This window comes from Natator depressus, chromosome 4 (assembly GCF_965152275.1).
Source record: "Natator depressus isolate rNatDep1 chromosome 4, rNatDep2.hap1, whole genome shotgun sequence".
In the NCBI taxonomy this organism is placed as follows: Eukaryota; Metazoa; Chordata; order Testudines; family Cheloniidae; genus Natator; species Natator depressus.
The window spans coordinates 116,942,617-116,968,291 of NC_134237.1; the positions used below are offsets into that span (position 1 = coordinate 116,942,617).

The following is a 25,675-nucleotide window of genomic DNA, read 5'->3' on the forward strand; positions in this document are numbered from 1 at the left end:
ATTATTCAAGGAAAAGATGGTACATCTCTCCTTTTGGGGACTGGATTTGATTTTGGCTTCCATTAATGTGTAAATAAGGTGTAATTTTTTAATGGTGAGTAATTAACCATTGGAACAATTTACAAAGGATTGTGGTGGATTTTCCATCACTGACCACTTTAAAATCAAGATTGGATGTTTTTCTAAAAATCATGCTTTAGGAACTATTTTGTTCTATGGCCTATGTTATAAAGAAATTCAGACTAGATGATGACAATAGTCCCTTCTGGCCTTGGAATCTTTGAATTGGGGAAGGAATGGTTAACAATCTTGGAATTTGACAGGGTGTTGGGGGGGCTGCCAAACAGATTCTGGGACCTCCTGTTGGCAGGTGCCTAGTGAAAATACTTGTTCTATAGAGGATCCATTCCCTGATAAACTGGAATTGGAAGCTGATTAGGAGAAAGCATCTCCTCAAGAGGATGGGGCCGGGGCTGCAAATGACTTGTACATCGAGGAGACAACAATGGATGTTGAATGACATGTGAGAGAACTTGGGTTTCTGTTCCTCCTGTAGGAGTGTTGACATCACATAAAGCACCACCACAATTGGCATTTATTGGCAGTTTCTTGGCATGCTCAGGAGAGAAGTTAAGGAATTGAAATAGGCCTGGAGACTGAACTATTCTCCCATTGTTAGTACTAAACAAAACAAACAAACAAACAAACCTCTATGAATACTTTACATTTATTATTTAATTTCTTAGGAGTGGTAAGAGAATTTATTCATTCTGTAATTTTTAATTATATTTTGTAATTCTTAGTAATGTCTCATATTTAAACACCATGTAGCTGAAGTTCTTAAATCAAATTATCTAACATTTTATTGGACTTCTTATAAGAACTTAGAAAAAACAATACTAAGTAAGTTGGTTAATTGTTTGTTATTAATTACCAAATATTACTATATATTACTTGCAGAATGCACAAGTTATTTTAGAGAGACAAGATTGGTGAGTTAATAGCTTTTAATGGACCAACTTCTGTTGGTGAGAGAGGCATCTTGTCTCTCTGATATCCTGGGACCGACACGGCTACAACAACACTGCATACTAATTTTTTTTTTATTCTAAAACATTAAATTACTCATTTCAAGTGTTCAATGCCCAGTAGTAAAAAGTCACATTTCAGTATAACTACAGAATTATTGCATAACAGCAAATAAATGGAGTCAGGGAAACAGATAACACAACAGAGCTTAATCTTGAACTACACTGTGCTACAGCATTGTACACATACTAACCAATGCAGCTACAGTTGGACCATTGCTAGCCGAGAACTCCGTTAAGCAACCTTTGCTAGTACAAGTTATGGTCACAGACCTACTTTTCAGTTTGTTTGATGAAGATGGTGTCAATCCGTCTAGAGTTCAAATTTTTTTTTAAATATATTAATGTAATTGTGTTAACATAAACATTTTTGGAAAAAGCTCTAGCTGCATACGTGGTAACTCCCAGCATTCCTCTAAGTGAAATTTACCTATTTTTCACTGCCACCTTCTGGTGAGCTGTCATACCAACTTTAGTGGTAGAATTTATTTAATCTGAGGAAGAGGGAAGGCATAGAAAATATGGGTGAAATCCTGCTTCATTTAAGTCAATGGCAAAACTTCTGTTCCATTAACTTTAGTGGGGCCAGGATTTCATCCTATCTATATAAAATCTGACATTAGCTCTTACAGAAAGCATTAGCTTTTAAAGAGATCAGTCTTTCACAGAGTAGATAGCTGTACCCAACTATCTATGGTTATATACATGCAAGACCTACTCTGATAAATTTTGAAGTAACCCCAGTGGACCAAATTGAGATATTAATTAATTAGGTTACAGTAATGCCCAGTGGTTCCAATCAGGATCAGGGCTTTGTTGGGCTAGATTTTTTACAGACAGAGGTAGAACTGGTTCTAAACAGTTTACAATATCAGAAATTAAAAATGTATGAAGAAATTTCTAACCAAAATGGGAAAAAGTGATTTAGTCATTTTATAATATGTTACTTTTTACAAGTTTTTAGTAATTAAATTATATTTTTCTCTTTTTAATGTAGTGGTGTCCCTTTGAGGTAAGGTTTGAGGGCACTCTGGTGAGGAGAAACCTGCATTGTACTTCAGTGTTTAAAGCTGTCAAACCAGAACATTTCAGTTAACACACAACTTAGATAGATAAATCTGAAGAAAACTTATTAGATGTTATACATTTTAGTGAAATGTAAATAAACTTGTTTCTTAATGAGATTTTCCTCCTCTTTTTTTTTTTGTCTCCTCCATTCTGAAACAAAAACACCTCAAGAATGTTACACAAATGCCAAGGGAGAGAATGGTGTAGGAGAATACCCAGATGTAAAGGAAGTTCCCAACAATGAAGAACATCTTTTAGATTTTAATATGGTGAGTGATTGATTTATTTTTATCCTCTGTCATCACAATATTTGTGTCTGGCCCCAGTTATATTCCAGACTACAAATTCTGATTTTTTCCACATTTTCATTTTGAAGCCACTTTCTTGCCCTGGCATTCTTTGCAAACTCCTCGCTGTACTTACCTGTCTTATGGCCAAGAGGGTGGAATGTAAGCCCTCTGGGATGATTGTGAATTGATTGGTCAGATTTGCTGGAAGAGTGCTGTATTTTTTCTTCACAGAGCTTACTTCCAGTAACTGGGGTGGGACAGTGTGCTCCTGTGAACCACATAGAGCCAGCTGTTATGGGGAGTTAACAATATGCATGTTGAACTTTGTGTCCTTCTTGAAAGTGACAAACTACTTATTTGGTGAATGGTACTTTTGCAGTAGGAGAAAATGCCTTTTGTCCCAGTTATTGCTACATTTCACTCTTGCCAAAGATGATACTCCTCTACTTAGTGAATTGCCCAGTAGGGTATATTATGTAGTGCTGCTAGCATCTAGATTTTGCACTCGACATACTCCTGTAAGATCATTGATGCAACTGCAAATACGATGCGTTTCCAGAAGTGCGGCTTGATGCAGACAAACTAGCATGATGTGAGACCTTAAGATTTGGGAATGACTTGGAGAGTCACTCTCCAGTTAGCAGTGATAATAATGTACTCAGAATTAAAAATGTGGTTCAGAAATTGGCAAGAGAGTCAGAAATGGAAGACTTCGAATGGAAGGGTGGGTGAAAAAAATGCTGCCCTCAACCTGGATTTGTCATCACAGCCCAACCCTCGCTATTCACACCTAAGTTAGAAAGGGGAAGTGGGAACTGTAACTCTGAATAACTGTGGCATCTTTCCCCTAACATAAAAAATAAATTATAAAATCTGCCAGCTTATAAATAGACAAATATGTTTTGTTTTCCACTGTACCAAATAAAGTGTCAATTTAAATCCTTAGGTTTCTTCTGTTCATGAAGCAAGGTGTGCAGATGATAGAAATTCTGGAGCAAAACCAAATGGCTTCAGGAAGAAAATATACTCCAGTGATAGCTCCAGCTCTGAAGAGACAGCTTCAGAAGGTGGAAGTGAATGGGCTGATCCTTGTGAGGAGGAGCTTTTTTCTCGAACTCACCTGTAAAACTGCAGAATACAACAAATGATTTAAAAGTAACATGAGATGGAAAACTGTCCTTCCTGAGGGTCTGTAGCTCTAAAACAACAACTTGAGTTTCCTCTTCAGTTAACGGATTCAGATATGTATTTATCTTTCTCTTCTTGCTTATTTTATAGTTAGGGACATAACTGTCCTGTTGAATATTTTACTTTCTCCAAACTGTTAAATTCTTGGCTATTTGAACTAGATTAGATTGTGTTGTCAAATCAAGAATGGATGTGCATGTGCTTGTCTTAGTGGTACCACTGCTTTTTTGCATCTTAACTGCAGTTATTGTCATTCGTAACTGTAGCCCTACCACTATTACTATCTTACTAGCATTGCAGTGTCTACAACTACTTCTGCTATTCAGAGACTTTAGCTTTCGGCACATTTAGGATTTGTTCTTTGAGAACAGGGAGATAAATACTAAACACTGTAATCTATCAGTGCCTTTCTGAATGCAGGAGAAAAGCATGAATGACTTGTCCAGTCTTCATTCAGTAACTCTCATAACTTTGAAGTAGGAACAACAGGGTTGTGCTTTAGAGACTTACAGAAACTGTGTTTTCTATCCTATGATTTTCCCCTCCCTCCCCCCATCCTGCAAACCAACACTGAAGATGCTATGGTTTGTAGTCTTCTTGCTAACTGGAAAAGCCAAGGATTTTTGTAGGTATGGAGGCAATGTGGGGTTTTTTTTTCTTTCTTTTTTTTTTTTTTTTTGTCCTTTTTTAGTGACCTGCCATTATAAGGTAGAAGTATTTAAAAAAAAAAAAATCCCACCAACCCCGCCCCCCCCCAAACCACTGGGGTTATGTGGTGATTGTTGTAAACTTTGTAACAAGTAATAAGGATTTTGTCTTGTTGCAAATTATTGCATTCATGTAACCTGCAAATGCATCCTATATTGAATTTGAGCCTGATGACTAAAACTATCTAAAATGCTCAGAATGTTCAGTGTTTTATATGCAAAAGGTCAGTGCTTCACTTGAAAGAAATCCTGTGGCTGCTGCAGTTAGCTGCTGTTGTGGCTGTAATTTAGTAAATCTTGTAGTTCATTTTGTGTTCCTGAGAGAATGTTAGGGGCAAGTTATGTGTGTGGTGGGTGGGAGGGTGGGGAGGGAGGGAAGTGATGACTTACAACATACATGTGTGATTGCAGTAGTGATTGTTGCTTTATGTGACTTGCTTTTAAATTTTATTTTGTTAACCTAGAAAGTGAATACATCATCAAGTTGCATCTGTACAAGACTATCAGCTCCTTGTGCTTTTTAATACATTATGCAAAATTTATAAGCCAGGAGGAGCAATATTTGCAAAACTAAACATCCTAAGTTTTTACCAACTAAGTTTTTAAAAAACTAATCTATACAATAGCAGCATGTCTATAACATCAGGAAGTGCAGAGAGTCTAGTACTGACTTGAAAAAGCTTAACCGTTAATTTTGACAGGCAATAAAAACTCCTAAGAATTATAGCTGTTTGAAATATGATCTGAACGGGCTTTGAAATATGTTCTGTGGCAGGGAAGTGAATTGAATAACTGGGTTTTGTTGCCTTTTCTTAATTGATAGTACAAGAATTAAGATCTGTGGTTATAAAACCGTGCAAGGCTGCATGTATCCTTTTTGCTGAAACCCTTACTTAATTGGCTTTGTTTGTTCTTACCAGGAAAATTTTTCTGATCCTGCTATTAAACTACATTATCTTAGGGTTTATATTCATACAACAAATCTTTTGACACTTTAAACTTTTTTAAATTTTTATTTATTTGCAGATTTTGGATAGGTTTTTATGTATTTTACTTTCTTCTGGAGCTTCCTTAAGAGGTTGTGTAGCACCTGCACTGAAAACTATTTATCTGTAAACGTGAAAGTAAAATGAACTTAACATGTAAATTCCTCAAATCACTACAAGCAAGAATGGAATAGAGCTTCATTCTAGAATAAAAAATGACCAAATGAACATATTTCAAACACAATCTTTAGCTCAGTTTATATTCGATAGAGCTGCTTTTTTAGTAAGAAAGGGCTCAAAAACAACAAAGGTGTTGACTTTAATTACATTGTGGTGTAATATTCCAGCACCTTTGGGGAAAAATAAAATGGTATATAATTGAGCTTGGGCAATAACAAATTGTCTGTACTTGTTTTCATAGTTTAATGGCTAAAGCTCTAAAGCTTTCAGTGAGAGAGTTGAGGTGTGGTTTTTAGTTTTTCTGTATGGATAGAGACACAAAAAAGCATTAAAGGTTGGCAAACGCTGAACTGCACTGTGGTATGAAGCGCATTGCATATCCATAGCACTGAAATATCAGTTTTCCATTCCTGGGCTGAAATTTGTTTCTACTGTTTTGCTTCAAGTGGTTGTATTTGTTCTGATTTCATGTACACCAGAGTAACTGATTTTGTTTTCTTGTGGGGTTACTTAACACCAAATAAAAATATAAAAGGACAATTGGATGGCCTGTGTGTATTCTTTTTGCTTTAGTTAAGATATATAATTCTCATTCAAATTTGAACATACAACACTTAGTAATTAAATATTTTGAGGTAGAGGACACAGAGTGCAGATATCTAACACAAGTCTTCTTTCCATCACTATGTCTTTCTGCTCTGTCCCTGTGTTTTAGTCTAATTGAGACAAATATGCACCGCATGTGTCATTAAAATCTTTGGACCCTTGAACTTGTCTCAGAAAAAAAAGAAATTTCAGAAGAGATGAACACACATCAGAATTCCTGCCTAATTACTATTGTAGAAAATGTCATACCCTTAGGTTTAAAACAGTCAGAAACCTGTTGTTGAGAGAAGATACTGGATCACTACAAAGAGAATAAGAATAATCAACTGGGAAACACTAATCTAACCTCCCTGATCAGTGAGATTGAGATAATTTTTTACATAGCACTGGCGGATGAAAGACAAGTTTTTGTTTCTTCCCCCAACCTCAGCTCAGCCATTCAGACTCAGAATATATTTGATTTGTAGAACTATGGTGAATATGATTCTCGCTTTTTAAAAACCATTAATCTCAACCAAGTGCCTGAAAGTGAAGTAGAAATTTCTCTTGTGTGTCAGCTTGAACTACAGAGCTAGGATTTTTTTTAAATTGTTAACTAAATTTCCTATATCCACAGTTAACACCTAAACTAAATGGCTTCATTTTCACTGATCTCAATAGGAAATCTATAGATCATGGGTATTATATGCCCTAAGTTTGTAGCTCTAACACACAGAGCATAATGAAAAGTGTAACTTGGCCCTCCACACAGAATGAGTCTGACTTTCCTGGACTAGACAATGTGGAAATAGTACAAAAATACACACTTAGGTATGTGAGACACATCCGTACAAAATTTCTTGGAGAAAAATATTTAATGGATGGTACCTGTTTTGCGGAGTGCCAGTGTCTTGGTCATTTTTCTCAATTACCTAAATACATAGAGATGAAAACAATTTTAACTCAGCTCTTAAGTTTCACTTCTTGGAAGGATGGTCATTGCATAATCTTCTGTGGCCACAAAATCAATAAGTTGTGTACTGGAAGTACATATACTTCAGAGAAAGAGTTCCAAACAATTCCCACAGATTTATCTGTCTGAAGGTCCACTAAAGTCAGTGCCCAGCACATAGCTAAATCATTGCACACATCTAGCAACATTTACCTCTAATTTCAAAGGTTGCAATAATTTCCAAATTGAAACGCTAATCCTAATAATTTCAGACATTAATTGTTCTAGAAATAGTTTTTCTTTGTGATTATAGAGGACTTTTGTTAAACGGATTAAATTGGTCAACCAGGCCTTTTAATCATTATATTTGAATGATTACTACAGATTTCTCGAACAGTCAGCTTCCCCTTCCAGTATGTGATACAAGCAACACCTCTATTTTGCAAGGACAGCAAGTTCTATTAGTCATTTTAGTGCCAAGTCAGGTCCATCTGGTTATAGTTGACTGTAATGTGCACTCCCATCAGCTGTAATAGTCTTTAGCGGCAAATAAGACTTTCTTCAGTAAACAACAGTGCTGATGCTTAACTGTTAGTTGCTCTTAAAAAGTGCGTGAAATTCTTTCCTCCCTTTGGAAATGTCAGAAAAATTATTCTCAGTATAATTTTTATACCAAATGCCTTTGCCAATAGGAAAGGGGTTTTGGAAAGTACCTTTTGATCCATGGGACCAAATCAGCCCCAGTCTACAAGTTATGATCCTTAAAATCAAACTCCAGTGAATGAATTTGACCATTAAGGGCTCCCTTCCCTCCAGCTTTTGGATGTCTTTAGCTTGTTTACTTTTGTCTCAACCTTTCCAGACTACTGTACCCTTCAGGAATCTGATTTGTCTTGCTTACTCCAAGTTTCACCTCACTTAAAAACTACTTGCTTACAAAATCAGACAAAATACAGAAGTGTCACAAGACGCTATTATTGAAAAAACTGCGTTTTCTCATTTTTACCATGTAATAAAATAAATCAATTGGAATATAAATATTGTACTTCCATTTCAGTGTACAGTATATAGAGCAATATAAACAAATCGTATGAAATTTTAGTTTGTACAGACTTTGCTAGTGCTTTTTAATGTAGCCTGTGATTAAACTAGGCAAATATCTAAATGAGTTGATGTAACCCCTGGAAGACATTTGTGTACTCCGTTAGTATAATTAATAATTTGTATGTATATGACATCTTTCACTGAAAATCTCAAACTGCTTTACAAAGAGAGTAAGGATATTATCTCTGCCTATTGAGCTGCCCCACCGGAGGGTAGGTCTAAGGCACTTGCCAGTTGGACAACCCACTTGCTGGGTAAACAAAGAGCTAGGAGTGCTCAGCTCTTTCATTTGCTGGAAAGCCAACTAGGGAGCAGCTCATTCTCATGGCTGTCCTCCCCACAGCCTACTTTGTTTCCTCTCATCCTTGAGGTCACTGGCAAAGCTCATCCCAATTTAGCACAAGTTGTAGAAGTAGAAGTAACTGATGTTGCATCGCTTCTTGCTCTTCTCTGCAGAGGGTGCTGTGTGCATTGGAGACTGAACACAGTTCATTCTCCCTTCAACCCTTCTGTGATGGAGGAAAAAGACTGCAAAAGGAACCTCAGAGACCCAGGGGGAAGGGTGGGCAAAGAGACCCACAGTAGTGATAGAGAGCCTATTCCACCTATGAAATAAGTAGTAGTTTTCAAGCTTTCCAGAGTGGCTCACAACCATGAGTGCTATCCTCAGGGCACAAACCCCCAAACTGGTTGCGCTTTCTATACTTAGATTTCACCAATCGAGTATCAAGTGTGAACTCCTCAAGCATTATAACAGCCTTAACATGGAGTCACAGACAGTCTCCTTGGGTACTCTGGTCTATCTTGCCACCTAAGCAAGCTTGCCTTTAGGATAGATGGTCCCTTACACCAAAAATCACAACAATATTCAGAAAAAAGAAAAGGAGTACTTGTGGCACCTTAGAGACTAACAAATTTATTTGAGCATAAGCTTTCGTGAGCTACATGCATCCAATGAAGTGAGCTGTAGCTCACAAAAGCTTATGCTCAAATTTGTTAGTCTCTAAGGTGCCACAAGTACTTCTTTTCTTTTTGCGAATACAGACTAACACGGTTGCTACTCTGAAACCTAACAATATTCAGGTTACGCCCAGTCCCCCCCAGTCACTTAGGGCAATTGTACCTTAGATCTCTCACCAAAGACAATGCTTGTAGCCAATCCTATAATTAACTAAGAAAAAGAAATGTTGTTTACATGGTTAAAGGAGGTAACCATACACAAATGAGTTACTTAGGTTTCAAAAGATAATAGAAGATGCTGTAATGTGCAAACACTATGTCCTTTAGGGCTAACCTAAGCTAAGCAGCTTGTGGATTCCTTTCTTCTGCTTAGAAACATTGCCCTCTCCAAATTCCAAGCACTTTGATAGTGATAATTTTTCTTTACATGGATTTTTATGTCCCTCCCCCAGAGCTCAAGCTGATGGGAGAACTTTTGTGCAGGTCTCCAAAGGCATGGGGGAGCAATCAACAAAGTCTTTTGTATACTGATGTTCCAAAAGGGCTTGTCTGCTGTCTATTGGCTTTGTTTTGCTGGGCAGGAGATGACACCTCTTGTGATAAATTAGTATTTCACACTTGGTAATGCTTCTCTCCTGACTGGGTTTTACAGTTTTAGCAAACACTTTTATAGTTACAGAGCAAACACTTAACCCATTACCTCATCAAAGATCTACAGTCTATCCTGAAAAATGATCCCTCATTCTCACAGATCTTGGGAGACAGACCAGTCCTCGCTTACAGACAGCCCCCCAACCTGAAGCAAATGCTCTCCAGCAACCACACAACAAAAATGCTAACCCAGGAACCTATCCTTGCAGCAAAGCCTGATGCCAACTCTGTCCACATATTTATTCAAGTGACACCATCATAGGACCTAATCACATTAGCCACACCATCAGGGGCTTGTTCACCTGCACATCTACCAATGTGATATATGCCATCGTGTGCCAGCAATGCCCCTCTGCCATGTACGTTGGCCAAACCAGACAGTCTCTATGCAAAAGAATAAATGACCAAGGGAAGGTCATGCCTGACTAATCTAATCGCCTTCTATGATGAGATTACTGATTCTGTGGATGAAGGGAAAGCAGTGGATGTATTGTTTCTTGACTTTAGCAAAGCTTTTGACACGGTCTCCCACAGTATTCTTGTCAGCAAGTTAAAGAAGTATGGGCTCGATGAATGTACTATAAGGTGGGTAGAAAGTTGGCTAGATTGTCGGGCTCAATGGGTAGTGATCGATGGCTCCATGTCTAGTTGGCAGCCGGTGTCAAGTGGAGTGCCCCAGGGGTCAGTCCTGGGGCCGGTTTTGTTCAATATCTTCATAAATGATCTGGAGGATGGTGTGGATTGCACTCTCAGCAAATTTGCAGATGATACTAAACTGGGAGGAGTGGTAGATCAGAGATAGGATACAGAGGGACCTAGACAAATTGGAGGATTGGGCCAAAAGAAACCTGATGAGGTTCAATAAGGATAAGTGCAGGGTCCTGCACTTAGGACAGAAGAACCCAATGCACAGCTACAGACTAGGGACCGAATGGCTAGGCAGCAGTTCTGTGGAAAAGGACCTAGGGGTTACAGTGGACGAGAAGCTGGATATGAGTCAGCAGTGTGCCCTTGTTGCCAAGAAGGCCAATGGCATTTTGGGATGTATAAGTAGGGGCATAGCGAGCAGATCGAGGGATGTGATCGTTCCCCTCTATTCGACATTGGTGAGGCCTCATCTGGAGTACTGTGTCCAGTTTTGGGCCCCACACTACAAGAAGGATGTGGATAAATTGGAGAGAGTCCAGCGAAGGGCAACAAAAATGATTAGGGGTCTGGAACACATGACTTATGAGGAGAGGCTGAGGGAACTGGGATTGTTTAGTCTGCAGAAGAGAAGAATGAGGGGGGATTTGATAGCTGCTTTCAACTACCTGAGAGGTGGTTCCAGAGAGGATGGTTCTAGGCTATTCTCAGTGATAGAAGAGGACAGGACAAGGAGTAATGGTCTCAAGTTGCAGTGGGGGAGGTTTAGGTTGGATATTAGGAAAAACTTTTTCACTAGGAGGGTGGTGAAACACTGGAATGCGTTACCTAGGGAGGTGGTAGAATCTCCTTCCTTGGAAGTTTTTAAGGTCAGGCTTGACAAAGCCTTGGCTGGGATGATTTGATTGGGGATTGGTCCTGCTTTGAGCAGGGGGTTGGACTAGATGACCTCCTGAGGTCCCTTCCAACCCTGATATTCTATGATTCTATGACACAAATCTGACATCAAGAATCATAACGTTCAAAAACCAGTAGGAGAACAGTTCAACCTCTCTGGCCACTCAGTAACAGACTTAAAGGTGGCAATTTTGCAATAGAAAAGCTTCAAAAACAGACTCCAATGAGAAACTGCTGAGCTTGAATTAATATGCAAACTAGGTACCATTAACTTGGTTTTGAATAGAAACTGGGAGTGGCTGGGTCATTACACATATTGAATCTATTTCCTTAAGTTAAGTATACTAACACCTTCTTGTCAACTTTCTAAATGGGTCATCTTTGATTATCACAAAAGTTTTTTTTCTCCTGCTGATAATAGCTCATCTTAATTAATTAGCCTCTTACTCCACTTTTTCATGTTCTCTGTATGTATATATATCTTCTTACTATATGTTCCATTCTATGCATCTGATGAAGTGGTCTGTAGCCCACGAAAGCTTATGCTCAAATAAATGTTAGTCTCTAAGGTGCCACAAGTACTCCTGTTCTTTTTGCGAATACAGACTAAACACAGCTGCTACACTGAAACTTATAACAGTGGTTCTCAACCTTTCCAGACTACTGTACCCCTTTCAGGAGTCTGGTTTGTCTTGTGTACCCCAAGTTTCATCTCATTTAAAAATTACTTATTTAGTACAGTACTCAAAATCAGACAAAAATACATAAGTCTCACAGCACACTATTACTGAAAAATTGCTCCCTTTCATTTTTACTATATAATTATAAAATAAATCAACTGGAATATAAATACTGTACTTACATATCAGTGTATACAGAACAGTATAAAGTCATTGTATGAAATTTTAGTTTTTACTGACTTCACTAGTGCTTTTTATGTAGCCTATTGTACTCCCTGGAAGACCTCTGAGAGCCACTGCCTTATAACATACAATACAGATAGTAAGATTAATACATGTAGCATCCTACAAGCATTTCATAAAGCCTAAACACATTCTTATCAACATAACAACTATTTTAACAGTGCTAGCACACAGGTTAGCTAGACTGGTTCCAGCTATGCATTTGTCAGTGTTCAGTGAGGCCTAGGGGCATTGGCATGAGCTGGCAACTGGTCTGCCACTGTCCCAGTAGTATCCCCAAGAGGAAACTGTAGCACTGGGAGATGACATGATTTGCCTCAACTCAAAGCAAAACTGGGACTCAGGATAGTTTCTGTTCCTAGCACTGCCACCGTCTTCTCTAACCACTGGAATTTCTTGCTTCTTTTAAAAATAATTCAAAGTTAGTTTGTTACAATTCAATAGAGCTTGTTTTTCAAGTTCTGAGCACTTTCTAACAAACTAGAACATACTACAGCTGGAAAAAGCATTGCTTTAGTGGCTTGTTACGTATGCTGAACACTGGGTGATTTTGATTACATGGATTTCACTGTGGAACTGCTGGGTGCGTGTGTTATCATAAGACTATCGTCTGTCCAGAGGATATTTGAAAGTGCTACAATATCTTACTCCATCTAAGAGTCTTCCCCCTTTTTCCTGTCCCTCATTCACCTTGCCACCCTACATGGTTAAAAGAAAAACAAAATTAGGGTCCACCAGCACCTGCTAAGGTGCTCCCCCTCGCCTCTGCCAATGATAATCTAGGTGTTAACAATAATGGTGCTACGTGCCTCATTTTACTTAGCCCATCCTGCTGCATGAAAAAGTTACATTTTGGCTGTCCTGCTACATGTGTAGGAAAGAGGCAGACAGATTGGGCGTGGGAGGGGGGGACGACAATAAGGGGCACTTCTCTCACCTGACTCTGGTTCACCCAGACCTGTGCTGTTGACACTTCTCAGACACTGATTCACAGAAGGATATTTCTGTAAGGAATAATCCATGCAGGTGGTGGCTGTGTGGGAGATGTATTGATGACCACAGCTGGCCAGAACACAGGCAAAAACTAACTGCAAAAAGCAGCATTAATTGAGGTCAAACAGAGAGACCCAGAATTTTGCCTATGTGTTGCAGACCACAGCACTCACTTGTGTGATATGCATATTTTCTGATCGAATCATCTTATTGCCCAGTGCTAGAACTCAATGGTACAAATCAAGTCCACTCATGGTTCCTTTTTTACTCTGTTATCTTGTTCATTAGCCATTTTCTCACACACACACTAATTCTACACACAGAGAGAAAGCACGACGGCTGATCTCAGCTCTGACATTTGTCTTCAGCAGTGAATTATCCTGTCTCAGCATGACTGAAAATAACAGAGACTATTCATTTGTTACATAGGAATGCAACATACTTCTTGCTCTCCTGCTGTACATAAGGGCTGAAGCTACTTTAAATGACAATCATGAAAAATCACAACAGAAGGTACTGGTCAGTTAATGATAGTGCTCAAACTTTTCATGACCCTATGAGTTGAATCATCAGTGAAATAACATTCATTTAACTAAAAAAAAAAAAATAGTGGCTTGTCGAAATTGACTTCCAATTTATAGTAGAAAGGTAAAGTCCAGTCTTAAAAGTTTTTCTCCTCGGGTGGTGCTCGGGGGGGGCGGGGTGGCAGTAGGATTTGTCTATATTGGCACTTCATCGGCAAAACTTGTGTCATTCAGGGGTGTTAAAAAAAACACACACACACCAGAACAACAACAAGTTTTACCAACGAAAAGTGATGGTGTGAACAGCGTTTTGACAGCAGGAGCACTCTCCTGCTGACAAACAGCAGCTACACTGCGTGCCTTTTAGTGGCATGGAGGACAGCTGTTTCGCTAAAAACCTCATAGTGTAGCCATAGCCTAAAGCAAGTGTGTATTGTAATTACATTGATGACAGCCTAGAGAAAGGAAGGAAGTGTTAGTGGTCTGATCCTGCAGTATGCTAAGAGCTATACTGATATTGCTATCAGTGTGGAAACAGGTGGATAGCATCTTGCACATGATGCTCAAAATGTATAGGGGTGAAGAGATGGAAACCAAAAGAGGAGAGAGGGCAGAGATGGACAAAGAGGGGATAAAACAGAGAGAGGTGACAGGAAGAGAAGGAAAGTACATATTGCAAGAACCAACAGTTCTTATCATTCCAGAGGTTCCACTTCTGGCATTACAGATGGGACCAGATTTCCAAAAGAGCTTAGCTCCCATTTAGGGATCCAAATACCAGCCAGGTAAGATTTTCAAAGGCGCTATGGAGCCAGTGGGCTGAGCTCCTTTGCAAATCTGGTCCTTAACACTTCTGTTATCAAGTAACGTAAACTCTCCCCCTTAGCTTTCCCATCTACACCTAAAACAGGTCAAGCAAGCTACACCGCTCAGGGCTGTGAAAAATGTCATGCCCTGTGCAGTGTATTTAGGTTGACCTAACCCTCGCTATAGAGCCAGCTAGGGCAACAGGCGAGTTCTTCCATAGACCTAGCTACCGCCTCTTGAAGGGGTGGATTTACTACAGCAACTGAAAACCCCTCCTGTCGCTGTAATAAGTATCTATGCAACAGCAGGGCCGCAGCTCCCTCAATAACCCACTGGGGGTGGTGATGGAAGATGCTTCTATCTCCAACTTTTTGTGAGAAGACTTTATAAGCCACGCCCCGAAACTTGAGCTTATTTTACACCAAAATAAAGCCTCTCCCTCCATGTTAGGTTTCCAAAGTGGGTGGGCTTTTTGTGCCCCCCCGCTTTGGGTCTGTGTCACAGGCCCGTTCTGGGGCTCCCACGGGCTGCCAGGTAGGGCGCTCTCTGCCTGTCTGAACTTGGCGTTTTCTCTCAGCTGTCCGGGTTCCCTGATGAATCGCCACCGGGTGACAAAGACCCGCAGAGACGGTCGCTTTCCTCGCCTCAGAGTCGCCCGGGGTCTCCCTGCTTCACCGCAGGCCCCCTCCTCCCTTGCAGCGGGGCAGCCACAAAGGGGTCCCACGCTGCTCCATGCTCTCGGCCGCTCCATTAGTCTCCCCTTCATCGCGGCCCTCCAACCCCAGAGAATTCAAAATGGCGGTGGGCGGAGCTACTCGGAACAGGTACAGCGCCTGGCCGCGGGGAAGCCAAGCCGGGTCCGGCTAGCTCCGCCCCCTCCCTCTGCAAGCCCTATCTCGCGTGCTTAAACGCTTCTCCCATCGGTCGCTCTCTCGCCGCCGATTGGCTTCTCTCGGTAGCGGGCGGGGCCAGTGAGCGGCTGGAAGGGGAACAGCAGCAACAGAGAGGACTAGCGTCAGCGGTGGGGGAAGAGACAAGTGTGGGGAACAGCAGACCAGGACTGCTCCCGCGGCGGAGGGGGAGCGGCGCGAAGGTGGAACAGCTGCAGGAGGGGCGGGGCTGGGTAGAACGTGACTGTTCCGGGAAGAGCCCGGCGGCAGCGGCCGAGCAGCTCGAGCGCCGCCGCCGCCGCCCCTCTGCCTGCAGCCTGGCGGGCTGTGTGTGTCCTGGGGATGGGGGGCCTGCTCCCCGCTGGGGGTGGCTCCCTGCCGGCAGGGGCTGAGACGCCGCACCCCCGCTGAGCAGCCGAGCCTCCCGGACCAGGCGGAGAATGGACCAGCCCCCGGCTGCCCCTTAGCTCCGCCGCCGCCTCGGGGAGGGCTGGGCATGGCCCGGCCTGAGGAGACCAATGGACGGCAGAGCTACCCAGGTAACGTCCAGCCGGGGAAGTTTTTCTCCTCGGGGGGCGGGAGAGGGTGACTCTGCCCCGGGCTGAAAGGGAAACGTGCGGTGACCCCTCTGCTGCTTGCCAGCGCGGTAGTGGAAACCTGGCGTGGCCAGGAACAAAGGCGAGTCCCGGCTCTCTTCCGGCGGCCCTGCGGTGAGGGCACCCCGGATGCGCCCGTGCGAAACTTTCCACCCGACGGGTTCAGCAGGAGCCGCCCCCCGGGTGCTCGGCGAGTTCACTGCCTCGCTCGAATCACCGGCTGGCTGCTCCGAGCCGCGATGGGTGGCGCTTGGGCTTGTCACCTGGGGCCCGCGAGGAGCCGGCTCGGGTAGCTCCTCACGGTCCCCTCCGTTTTCGCTTGAGATGCATACTTCCCAGACTCTCTCGGGCCGCTCGGTGAGGCGCCTTCTGCCGCTCCCCGGGGGGGCTTTCAGTTAGCAAGTGGGAGGTGGGGGGAGAGAGAACTAGTTGGTACAGCTGGTCGAAAAAATTCAGACACCCCCCCCCTTTTTTTTTCCTTTTTTTTCCCTGTTGGTCAAAAATGGTAAAAACAAAGTTATGAAAAATTATTGAACTTTCTGAATTTTTTATGCAACCCTTCTCAAAAACGTTCTCGTGTGTGTGTGTTTTTGAAGTGGCAAAACTAAAAATATGGATCCAGTTTGAACCCTGTCATATGGAAACAATGGTTTTCCACTAGCTCTATTAATTGGGCTTCAAAGACTCAGTGAAATGGTACTGGAGAGTGCATGGGATATTGTTAAAGTGGTCTCTTATGATAGAATACTGGTAATTTGACATGGCCTTATATTTGTTTTCAGTATTATTGGAAAACTGTACATTACTCTTAGAACAAAGGTTTATTATAACACTGATTCATTCGAACTGTTTGACATGAGGGGAAAAGGGGGAAATAGTTTTGTCATTTAAAAACTTGTGCTCATTATCCCTTTCTCCAACCCATAGCTGGACTTGTAAAAGTTCATGGAGTGTTGCTCTGCAGCAGTCTGGTTTGTGGGGGAGAGGTTTGGCTGCGGTGTCAGAGTTAAAAATTACATAGGATTTTTTTCCATTTAAAACAAATTTCTTCCATTAAAGTTTTTGCACTGATGAACACTGGCTTAACTAATATATCTCCGCGTGGGCTTTTTTTTGTCACAAGCTGTTAATGGATCTGAGACAAGTTATGTTCAAGTTAAAGGAATTTGTTACAGGCAGTGCTGTGGTATTAACCTGTTTTCCTCCCAGAAGGCCTGCTTTTACATTCTGTTTGAATGCCCAAAATTGCATGCTTTTCATGCATATTGATTTCCTTTTACACAGTTTAAATGTACGCTGAGATCATTTGCAGTAGAGATTTCTAACATATGTACACTGTATGTACGTAATGTACATGAATATGGCATACTTAGTGAAACATACTACAGCCATTTGCCCAAAGAGTGGTTTTGACACTCTCTCTATATATAAACGTAATCACTTTGCAGTTCAAAGATTGTATTGGTCCTAAAATACAATGGTCATTTATTTTTCAGGCAGGAGTAATGGAGGTAACTATGCAAGATGGCCCAAACTCTGTCTAGTTCTTATGGGCTCCCAAAGCAATATACAGACATTAATTCTTTGAGTACCACCAAAATATGAACCCTGTTCTGTAGATTGGGGATGGGGGGTCAAAACAAAAAGTTAAGTCACTTGCCCAGAGTTGCAAAGCAAATCTGTGGCAGAGCTAGGACTTGTGAACCCAAAAGACTTGACTGCATGTTTCCTGCTTTAACTGGTAGGCTACTATTTAATGAGATGTTGCATTGCTATCAGAATGGTCTTGTTCAACAGTAAAACTGTTACATTTGCAGTATATAGCATGAGAGCACTAGACTTCTGATGAGATGTAGCCCTAACAGTTTGCCATGCTGATCATAAACGAATTAGGGAAGACGTCAGTATTGGGAGTAACATTAACAACAACGCTTGGAATTGTCAGCATCAATTTCCAGAGGCTGCATTTATCAGATCTGGAAAACAAATATCCTTTCACTATATTAAAACAAACATCCTGGCCTGGGCACAGGCATAATAAACTGAATGTAAGTTCCATATGTTTTTGTTTTTCTTACTGACAATTGGATACTGTCTCTTGCTTTAATTTATATATTGTACAGCAAATGTATGACATTCTGTAGCTTTCTGCTGTCTAAAACATTAAAGAAAATTGTAGTTGTACGTACTTCTGCATTTACAGATTGCATACTTAAAGCAACTCTTCCTGTTATGTTTCCTGCGTAAAGGAAGAAATTTTTAAACCAAGTCAGAACAATTGCACGGTGCTGTGTTGAAACCTACTTTGACTTATCTAAGAATCAATTTACTATTAGAAAACTGTTCATCAGCCTCTTGAGCTACTGTATTCTCTTGCTTTGAGCAAGAACACTTGAATGCTTATTTGTAAGTATCCTGCGAAGAACCACATGATAAAACTGCAGTGAAACTGGAGTAACAGGTCACTTTCACTTTGCTGCCCCTTGAGAAAGCACTAAGCAGCAGCAGAGGCAGACATTTGGAGTTCTTCATTGGGGAAGAGAGCTTAAACACACAGATTGGGGGACATACTGCAGAGACATCCCCTGGTATCAACCAGAAAGTTGAGCGAAGGGTAGAATAGTGAGGCGCTCTCTCCCCCTCCTTGCATTACAGTAGCCAGAAGGCTTGTGGAGTGGTGAAGTAGCAGAAATTTCCTACTGAGGTGGGAGAGGGAATCAGAGAGAATGATTAAAATGTGGGTGATGTTGAGGGAAGGGGAATAAGGAGCTTCAGATGTATCCGATCAGCTAGTCAGAAGATGCTGTGCTTTTTTGGTTTGGTTTGCTTTTAAAGACTGGGGGAGAGCGCATTCAAAGCAGAGTATAGGGTCAGTGCTCCTCTTGGAATCTCAGTGCCTTCCTCATTTCCCAGCAGAATTGGGGGAGCGGGTTGATCATGTGAGTTTTGCCCTGGACAAGGGGACTGTTCATGTTGGTCGATGGTTAGTAGGTTTAGTCATTTGGCTTTCAGGTGTCTGCTTAAGTTTCTCAGCGTAGTGTAGCTGCATGGATGGGTATGAGTAAAAATTTGATTTGTTAATTAAGGGTGAAAGTAAGTTTTGTTTTTTGTGTGTGTGCGTGTGCATATATACTAAGGAGAAACTTTTGTGCTGAGAAATAAGGAGAGACAAATATGTAGGTTTCAGAGTAGCAGCCGTTGTAGTCTGTATCTGCATGCATCCGATGAAGTGAGTTGTAGCTCACAAAAACTTATGCTCAAATAAATTTGTTAGTCTCTAAGGTGGCACAAGTACTCCTTTTTCTTTTTACAAATATGTAGGTGATGTGTGACTGAGAACGTAGCATAGGGAAGAGAAGAACAGATAGTGAAGATATTTCTGGAAAAGACATGCTGATTGATCTGTTCTGGAAAAGAAGAAGAATTTGAAGTGGGACCAGTAAAAAGAGTTTAACTTAAGTGAGAGAGGTGGTAAGTAGGGCTGATCAAAAAAACTGATAAAGACCAGAAAAATTAAAATATTGTCTTACCACTAAGTAGCATTTGTTGATTAAGTTATCAAGCCATCTTTATAGCTTGTTAAATGCTAGAATACTGGTGAAATTAATCAAATGGATTCAATAAACTTGTATTTCAGCTATGAAGTTGCTGATCCTTGTATTTTTAATATATTAAAATAGAAAGTTGGACATGTTGCAATTGGTAGCACACAGTGTGTGACTCTTATTTCTTAAAATTGCAGAGGATGTGATTGTGGGAGGCAGTGTGGCGATGTGGAGGTTTTTGATCCCATCTATTAGGGTGTGTCCACGTTAGGAAGAAGGTGTGTTAATGTGTGGTAACTCAGGTAAAATCTTAGTGAAGGTAAGGCCCTATGTAGTTCTCACACATTAGTAGGTCAAAGTAAACTCCAGGGAGAGGGATCCTTGCTATTATACGTTACTAGTGGGTATATCCAATGTACAAGCACTACACTGGCACAGCTGTGGCATTGCAGCTCTGAGACTGTAGTGTGGATACTTGATACAGCGATGGAAACGGTTTTCCCATCACTATAGTAAATCCACCCCCTGGAAGTGGTAGCTGTGTCGATGGAATAATTCTTCTGTCAACCTAGTGGTGCGTACATCACGGCTTAGATCAGCTTAATATGTCTTTAACGGGTGTGAATTTTTCACACCCCTTAGCAACGTAGCTAGTTGAACCTAAGTTTTTTAGGTGTAGACCAGGCCAGTGTTCAGTTAATACTACAAGTGCCTTATCTTTACTAGTATTTTTCCTCATGTTCGTTATCTTGTGCTATCTTTCTTTTTAAAAGGTAAGAATACAGCTTGTTTCCAAGTGAAGACAAAGGCCTTAGTCTTTGGGCGACTAGGCTGACCTTTTCAAGCCCTGACAATACAACAAAACAGCCACAATAACCAAGTCTTGGGGAAAGCACAGGACAAGTTAACTCTCACAATCTTGGTAGTATTCACTTTTGTCTCATTTGACTAACAAATTAGCCTATTAAATATGATGTCCTATAGCCAAAGGAATGGCCAGTTGATGCACTGGTTGATTTGAATGTATAAAATTTAGTTGGCTTTTAGAATTTTGGGAATTTTCTTAGAGTAACTGTTCTTTTTAAAATGCAACTAAACAAACTATCCCTATAAAAGAAAGATAGGAAAAGCCTTAAGTATTGACCTATACTTAAATGACAGCAACATGTTAAGGGAAACATAAGTGGGGTGGACTGGAAAGAAACAAAGTTGATTGGCTTAATAAGGCAAGTTTAAGTTGAATGGCATAAATATTTCTTCAGAGGGTTGGTATTTTCCAGGTGGATGTCAAGAAATTGATGTTCAATAGACTGCAGATTAAAATTGGGCCAAGGTTTAAATGTTGTGAAAATAGCTTTATAACAGCCCCAAACCAATAAATATTCAATGGAAAAAACCACATTAAGTTAAGCTTGCTTGGTAGTATGTCATCCCCATACAGAACATTGCATTGAGCTAAACTCAAACATCTGAAAACAAGGAAATGCAGAGCTAAGGTTCACCATGCAACCTTAGCAATGCCCCAATATGCCCCATTAACCCACATTCGTTTGCTCTTTTATATTTCAGCAACTGTGGGGTTGGCAAAGGAGCTGAGGAGTTTGTACAACCCATTCACTCTGACCGACAGGATTCAGTCTAATGCTATTAAAAGACAAAATTTGGAGGGCAGTTGCATACGCATACTTTCCTGCTGTTCTCTTGCAGCTGGCAGTAACCAGAGGGAATTTATTTGCTTCTACTCCAGGTGCAGTCAGTGTGTTAGGTGCACCTAAGTTAAATGGTGGAGGTAGTAGTTAGGCCTTCTTGGTAAAGGGTGTGTTTGAGTGTGCGGGGGATTGGTGGTGTACTGTCACAGGTAGGGGGTGCCATGCCTCTCTCACCTGAGTTCCCAACCTCTCTTGCCTATCTATTAATCCATATGGCCACATAATCCTCTTCCCCTCGCTGCAGCCCCAGACCTCTCTTCTCCACCCCCAATACCTTCTCTTCCCAGGCAAGATTCAACTCTTTCTCTTCCTCCCCTGCCCCGTCCACCGATTAAATTGCCACCCATGACTCTCAAATTGCAGCAACCTCCAGCCACTCTGTTCAAAACTCCTTTTGTCTTAGGTGTGGTATTGGGGTTAATTTATCCTTTGGGCCAGTCTACACTGGCAACACTAAAGCGCTGCTGCGGCAGCGCTTTAACATGCCTTGTGTGGTCGTGGCACAGCGCCCTCTCTCCCGGCGCTCTAAACAAAACCACCTCCACGAAGGGCGCAGCTCCCAGCATTGGTGCACTGTGTACGCTGGCACTTTACAGGGCTGAAACTTGCAGCGCTAAGGGGGGGTGTGTGTGTGTGTGTGTGTGTTTCACACCCCTGAGTGAGAAAATTGCAACACTGTAAACTGTCATTGTAGACAAGCCCTTAGATAGGTTAAAGAAGGGCGAGTTCTCGACCATCAACAGGTCTGTGATTCATCCAGTCGTTAGTACCTCTTAGTTTAACAGCACAAAGCAGTAAAAGGAAAATGGGTTTTTTGGGGGGCCCTCTGTAACTTGGAAACCCCTAAATCAAATGACCTCAAATTTGCATTACTTAGGCTGCCCAGTGCCTCCATGCGGCACACCAAATTTCAAAGCAATCTGAGTAACTGTTTGGATTGTAGCGCAGTTACAAGAATCGATATTAAACTATATAAATTGGCGGGAATGGAAACCCTCTAGCTGTTTTTCTGTAATGATGCATGTGCAGTGTGTATATTAAAAAAAAAAAAAAAAAAAAAAAAAAAAATATTCTCAATTGGCTCCCCCGGAGTCTTAGTGGGTGCCATGCACTACCTTAGGTAAAACTTGACAGTTTGAGACCATTCTGACCCAGATCACATAAATAGTTTGATCTTTACCTCTGGGCCAAAAAAAAAAAAAAAATCCCACCTAGAAACTTTCTTTAAAATGGTTGTGGGAGGGAGGCATATATCTCCAGCACCCATAGATCTCAACTGATTCCAAATTTGGATCACTAATCCTACCCTGCACCCTCCTGAGGCATACCAAATGTAAAAGAAATCTGATTATGCACATTGATCTGAGAGAATTGAAAAGGTCCACCTTAACAGAGGTTGTGGTGCAACGTAACTGAAGTAAAGCTCCTGGGTCACTGTAAAGCTTTCTTGGTACCTTAAGATTCCATTGAAAACATCTGTTTTGAAACCCCCATCATGGAAGCACTGAAAGTGAAACTGATGGTGCTGAATTTTCACTTGACGTGCTGAGAGAAGTAAACAAAGTAAAGAGTATAAGTAATGACAAGGAAGTAGTTTTTAAGAAAAAAACATGTTCATTTGTAGTAACCTAAGTTCTTATAAACTGATTTATGTTGTTGTTAACATATGATTCAGTTGCCAGTGCCCCTCTACCTCAGTTACTTGGTTTATTCTCTGTGTATGATTTTTCCCTAGGTAACGTGTGACTGCTAGATAATTAGTAATTTAGTTCTTTAATAAGAGACTTTAAAGTGTTTAATAAAACAAAACTGTTCTTTCCTTTTAATAGTTAACACCAATTGGACCAAGATCGCTGATGTAAATGTATCCAACTCCTTAAATGGTTTGAGCTTGATGGGAATTCTGGACACCAAAGTGGGCAACAGTATCCAGAGTCTTCAAAACTTGAATTCAAGGGCCCCAAGAGTGCTCTCATTGCCTGAGTATGGACCTAGTCAGCACTCTAGTGCTTTAGAAGATAGCCATAGCCTTAAATCTGTAGATTCTGGTATTCCAACTCTAGAAATAGGGAATCCGGAGCCTGTTCACTGCAGTGTGTTAAATGTGAAGAGAAAACAGTCTGAGTCTGAAATCGTGCCTGAGAGAACTTTTCAGAGTGCATGCATGCTGCTGTCTTATGTGCCTCCACTTTCTTTGAATGCTGAACATGAACACAGTGTACAAAAGTCCTCAACTTTTCCAAGAACTGGATACGACACAGTGAAACTATACAGTCCAACTTCCAAAGCTTTGAACCGAAGTGATAATATCTCTGTCTGTAGTGTGTCTAGTCTCAGCACAGAACTGTCAACAACTTTATCTGTTAGCAATGAGGACATTTTGGACTTCATGGTCACAAGCAGCTCAAGTGCAATAGTGACCCTGGAGAGTGACGAAGCACAGTTTTCAGATGTTACATTGAATCCCACTAAGGAGACCAATGATCAAAGCCAGCAGGCATGTTGTCAAGAAGCAGATGCGGACAGTAAGTTGAAAATATTGGGACCCTTCACTAGCTTCTTTGCCAGGTAATGGGATTTTGATACTTAAGAAAAACGTTACAGCTTTCTGACTATGTGTTGGGGGCTAGGAGGCTCTTAAAGGGTTTTATGGTAAGGAGTTACACATTCAGCTAACACCCAGAGAAACTGGAATTATCAAGATTACTGCCCTCTTTCTGCTCTGCCTCAGTAGGTCAGAGCTGCGCATAGTTGAAAGTTCTATGCTCTGTGGTTGGGATCCACAGAAGCTCAAACTCTGCACATGAAGTGAATGAAGGTGGAACTCTCTTCTTTCCAGCTGTGTTTAAAGGGAAGAAGCATGGTTTGGAGGAAAGGGCTCTGAACTGGACCCCAGGAGATTTGGATTTTCTTCCTGGCTTTGCCATTGGCTTACTGTATGACCTTGGGCAAGTCACTAAACATCATATGCCTTGGTTTCCTTATCTGCCAAATTATGAGGATACTTGCCTACTGTTGTAAAGCACTTGGAGGTCTAGGGATGGAAAATGTTCTAGCAGTGATGAGTATTTTATTAATGTAAACACATTCCAGTTAAAGTCTAAATATTTGTCAGGCACTTTATTTTGTTTGACTTACCTTATCAGTGAACTGATGACCTTAACAAATGACTAAGGATACGATTTAGTCATGGAGATCACGGATTCCATGACTTTAACAAACTTCCATGACTTCTTCGGCTTCAGCCCCTCTCCCGCACAGGGCTCAGGCTTCAGCGCCCCCCCCCCCCAACCCGGTTATTTTTAGTAAAAATAATGGGCTTTCATGAATTTTTGTTTGTTGCCTATGACCTGTCCATGACTCTTTTATTAAAAATAACCATGACAAATCTTAACCTTATGACCAGTGGTATTTAGACTACTCATCTTTGCTGTCGAGATTAGGAAACAATACTGTTGACCACATCAATTGCTTGTGTCTGCATAATGAGAAAACGCCAAGACCAGAGTTAGAATGTGGAACTTGAGCACTTAATTATTGAAATGGCAACATCTGGGGCAGCACTGAAGCAGTTACATTTCTGAAAGGCTGCCCTGGCTTCCTATGTTAAAAATAATGTATTTAAACTGATATTGAGCTGGTATACACAAACCATAATGTGTGCCATCCTAAATAATTCTTTTTGTTTGAGGTGCGTTAGTCAAGATCATTTTTGGAACAAGTTGTTAGTACAGTATACAATTCCAAGCAATAACTGATTGGAAGTTATTTCTGTGTTCTGCAGCTTTGGCTGTAAAACGCCTATTTTGCCTATCTGATTATTTCAATGAACCACTTACTCTTCCTTATTTAAACGTCTCTATTTGCCGAAAGAAAAGGCTGATGAAACACTGACAGAACAATCATTTCTGTTACTTCTCTGAAAGCGTTTCTTAATGGGGGGGAAAAAACCCCAAAAGCTATTGATTTAAAACTATTAAACTGAGTGATAAATCACAGCTTAGAGAACAATGTCTTTATTCTTGTTTTGAAGTTGCAGTATGTTTGAGTACTCCACTATGGCTTGGCTCATCAGTAATAGTTTTACAGTTCTATGTGCAAAAGCTTTTGTGGACTTCTACCTATTGGTTGCCATGGCACCAGACTTCATTCAGGAGCAAAAGGATTCTTGGCACTTCAGAGCCTATAGAACCTGGACTTTTGCCTCCCTTCCCGTTCAGGATGGTTGTGAGCCCAAGCAAATGCTGTGCTATTACCTGGGGAGAGCAATGGGCTTTGTCCACAGAGATTTTTTTCTTTACCTCCCCACAACCCGGAAAAATTCCAAACAAAAGGAAACCAACATACCACAGTCGTGGCTCCATTAGCGGAAGCACCAATGTAGGTA

General features: G+C 41.1%; 2 protein-coding genes across 3 annotated transcripts in view; both read left to right on the forward strand.

Moving 5' to 3' along the window:
* Window positions 1–4,279, forward strand: part of KIAA0232 (KIAA0232 ortholog) — a 106,274-nt gene extending 101,995 nt beyond the window's left edge. For both annotated transcript variants that reach the window (XM_074951727.1, XM_074951729.1), the window contains exons 8-9: window positions 2,328–2,425; window positions 3,393–4,279. In XM_074951727.1, the coding sequence (XP_074807828.1) occupies window positions 2,328–2,425; window positions 3,393–3,572 (278 nt within the window). In that variant the 3' untranslated portion in view covers window positions 3,573–4,279. The remainder of the gene's footprint in view (window positions 1–2,327; window positions 2,426–3,392) is intronic.
* Window positions 4,280–15,671: 11,392 nt separating this feature from the next.
* Window positions 15,672–25,675, forward strand: part of TBC1D14 (TBC1 domain family member 14) — a 107,798-nt gene continuing 97,794 nt past the window's right edge. The window contains exons 1-2 of the mRNA XM_074951730.1: window positions 15,672–15,977; window positions 23,118–23,856. Of these exons, the coding sequence (XP_074807831.1) occupies window positions 15,935–15,977; window positions 23,118–23,856 (782 nt within the window). The 5' untranslated portion in view covers window positions 15,672–15,934. The remainder of the gene's footprint in view (window positions 15,978–23,117; window positions 23,857–25,675) is intronic.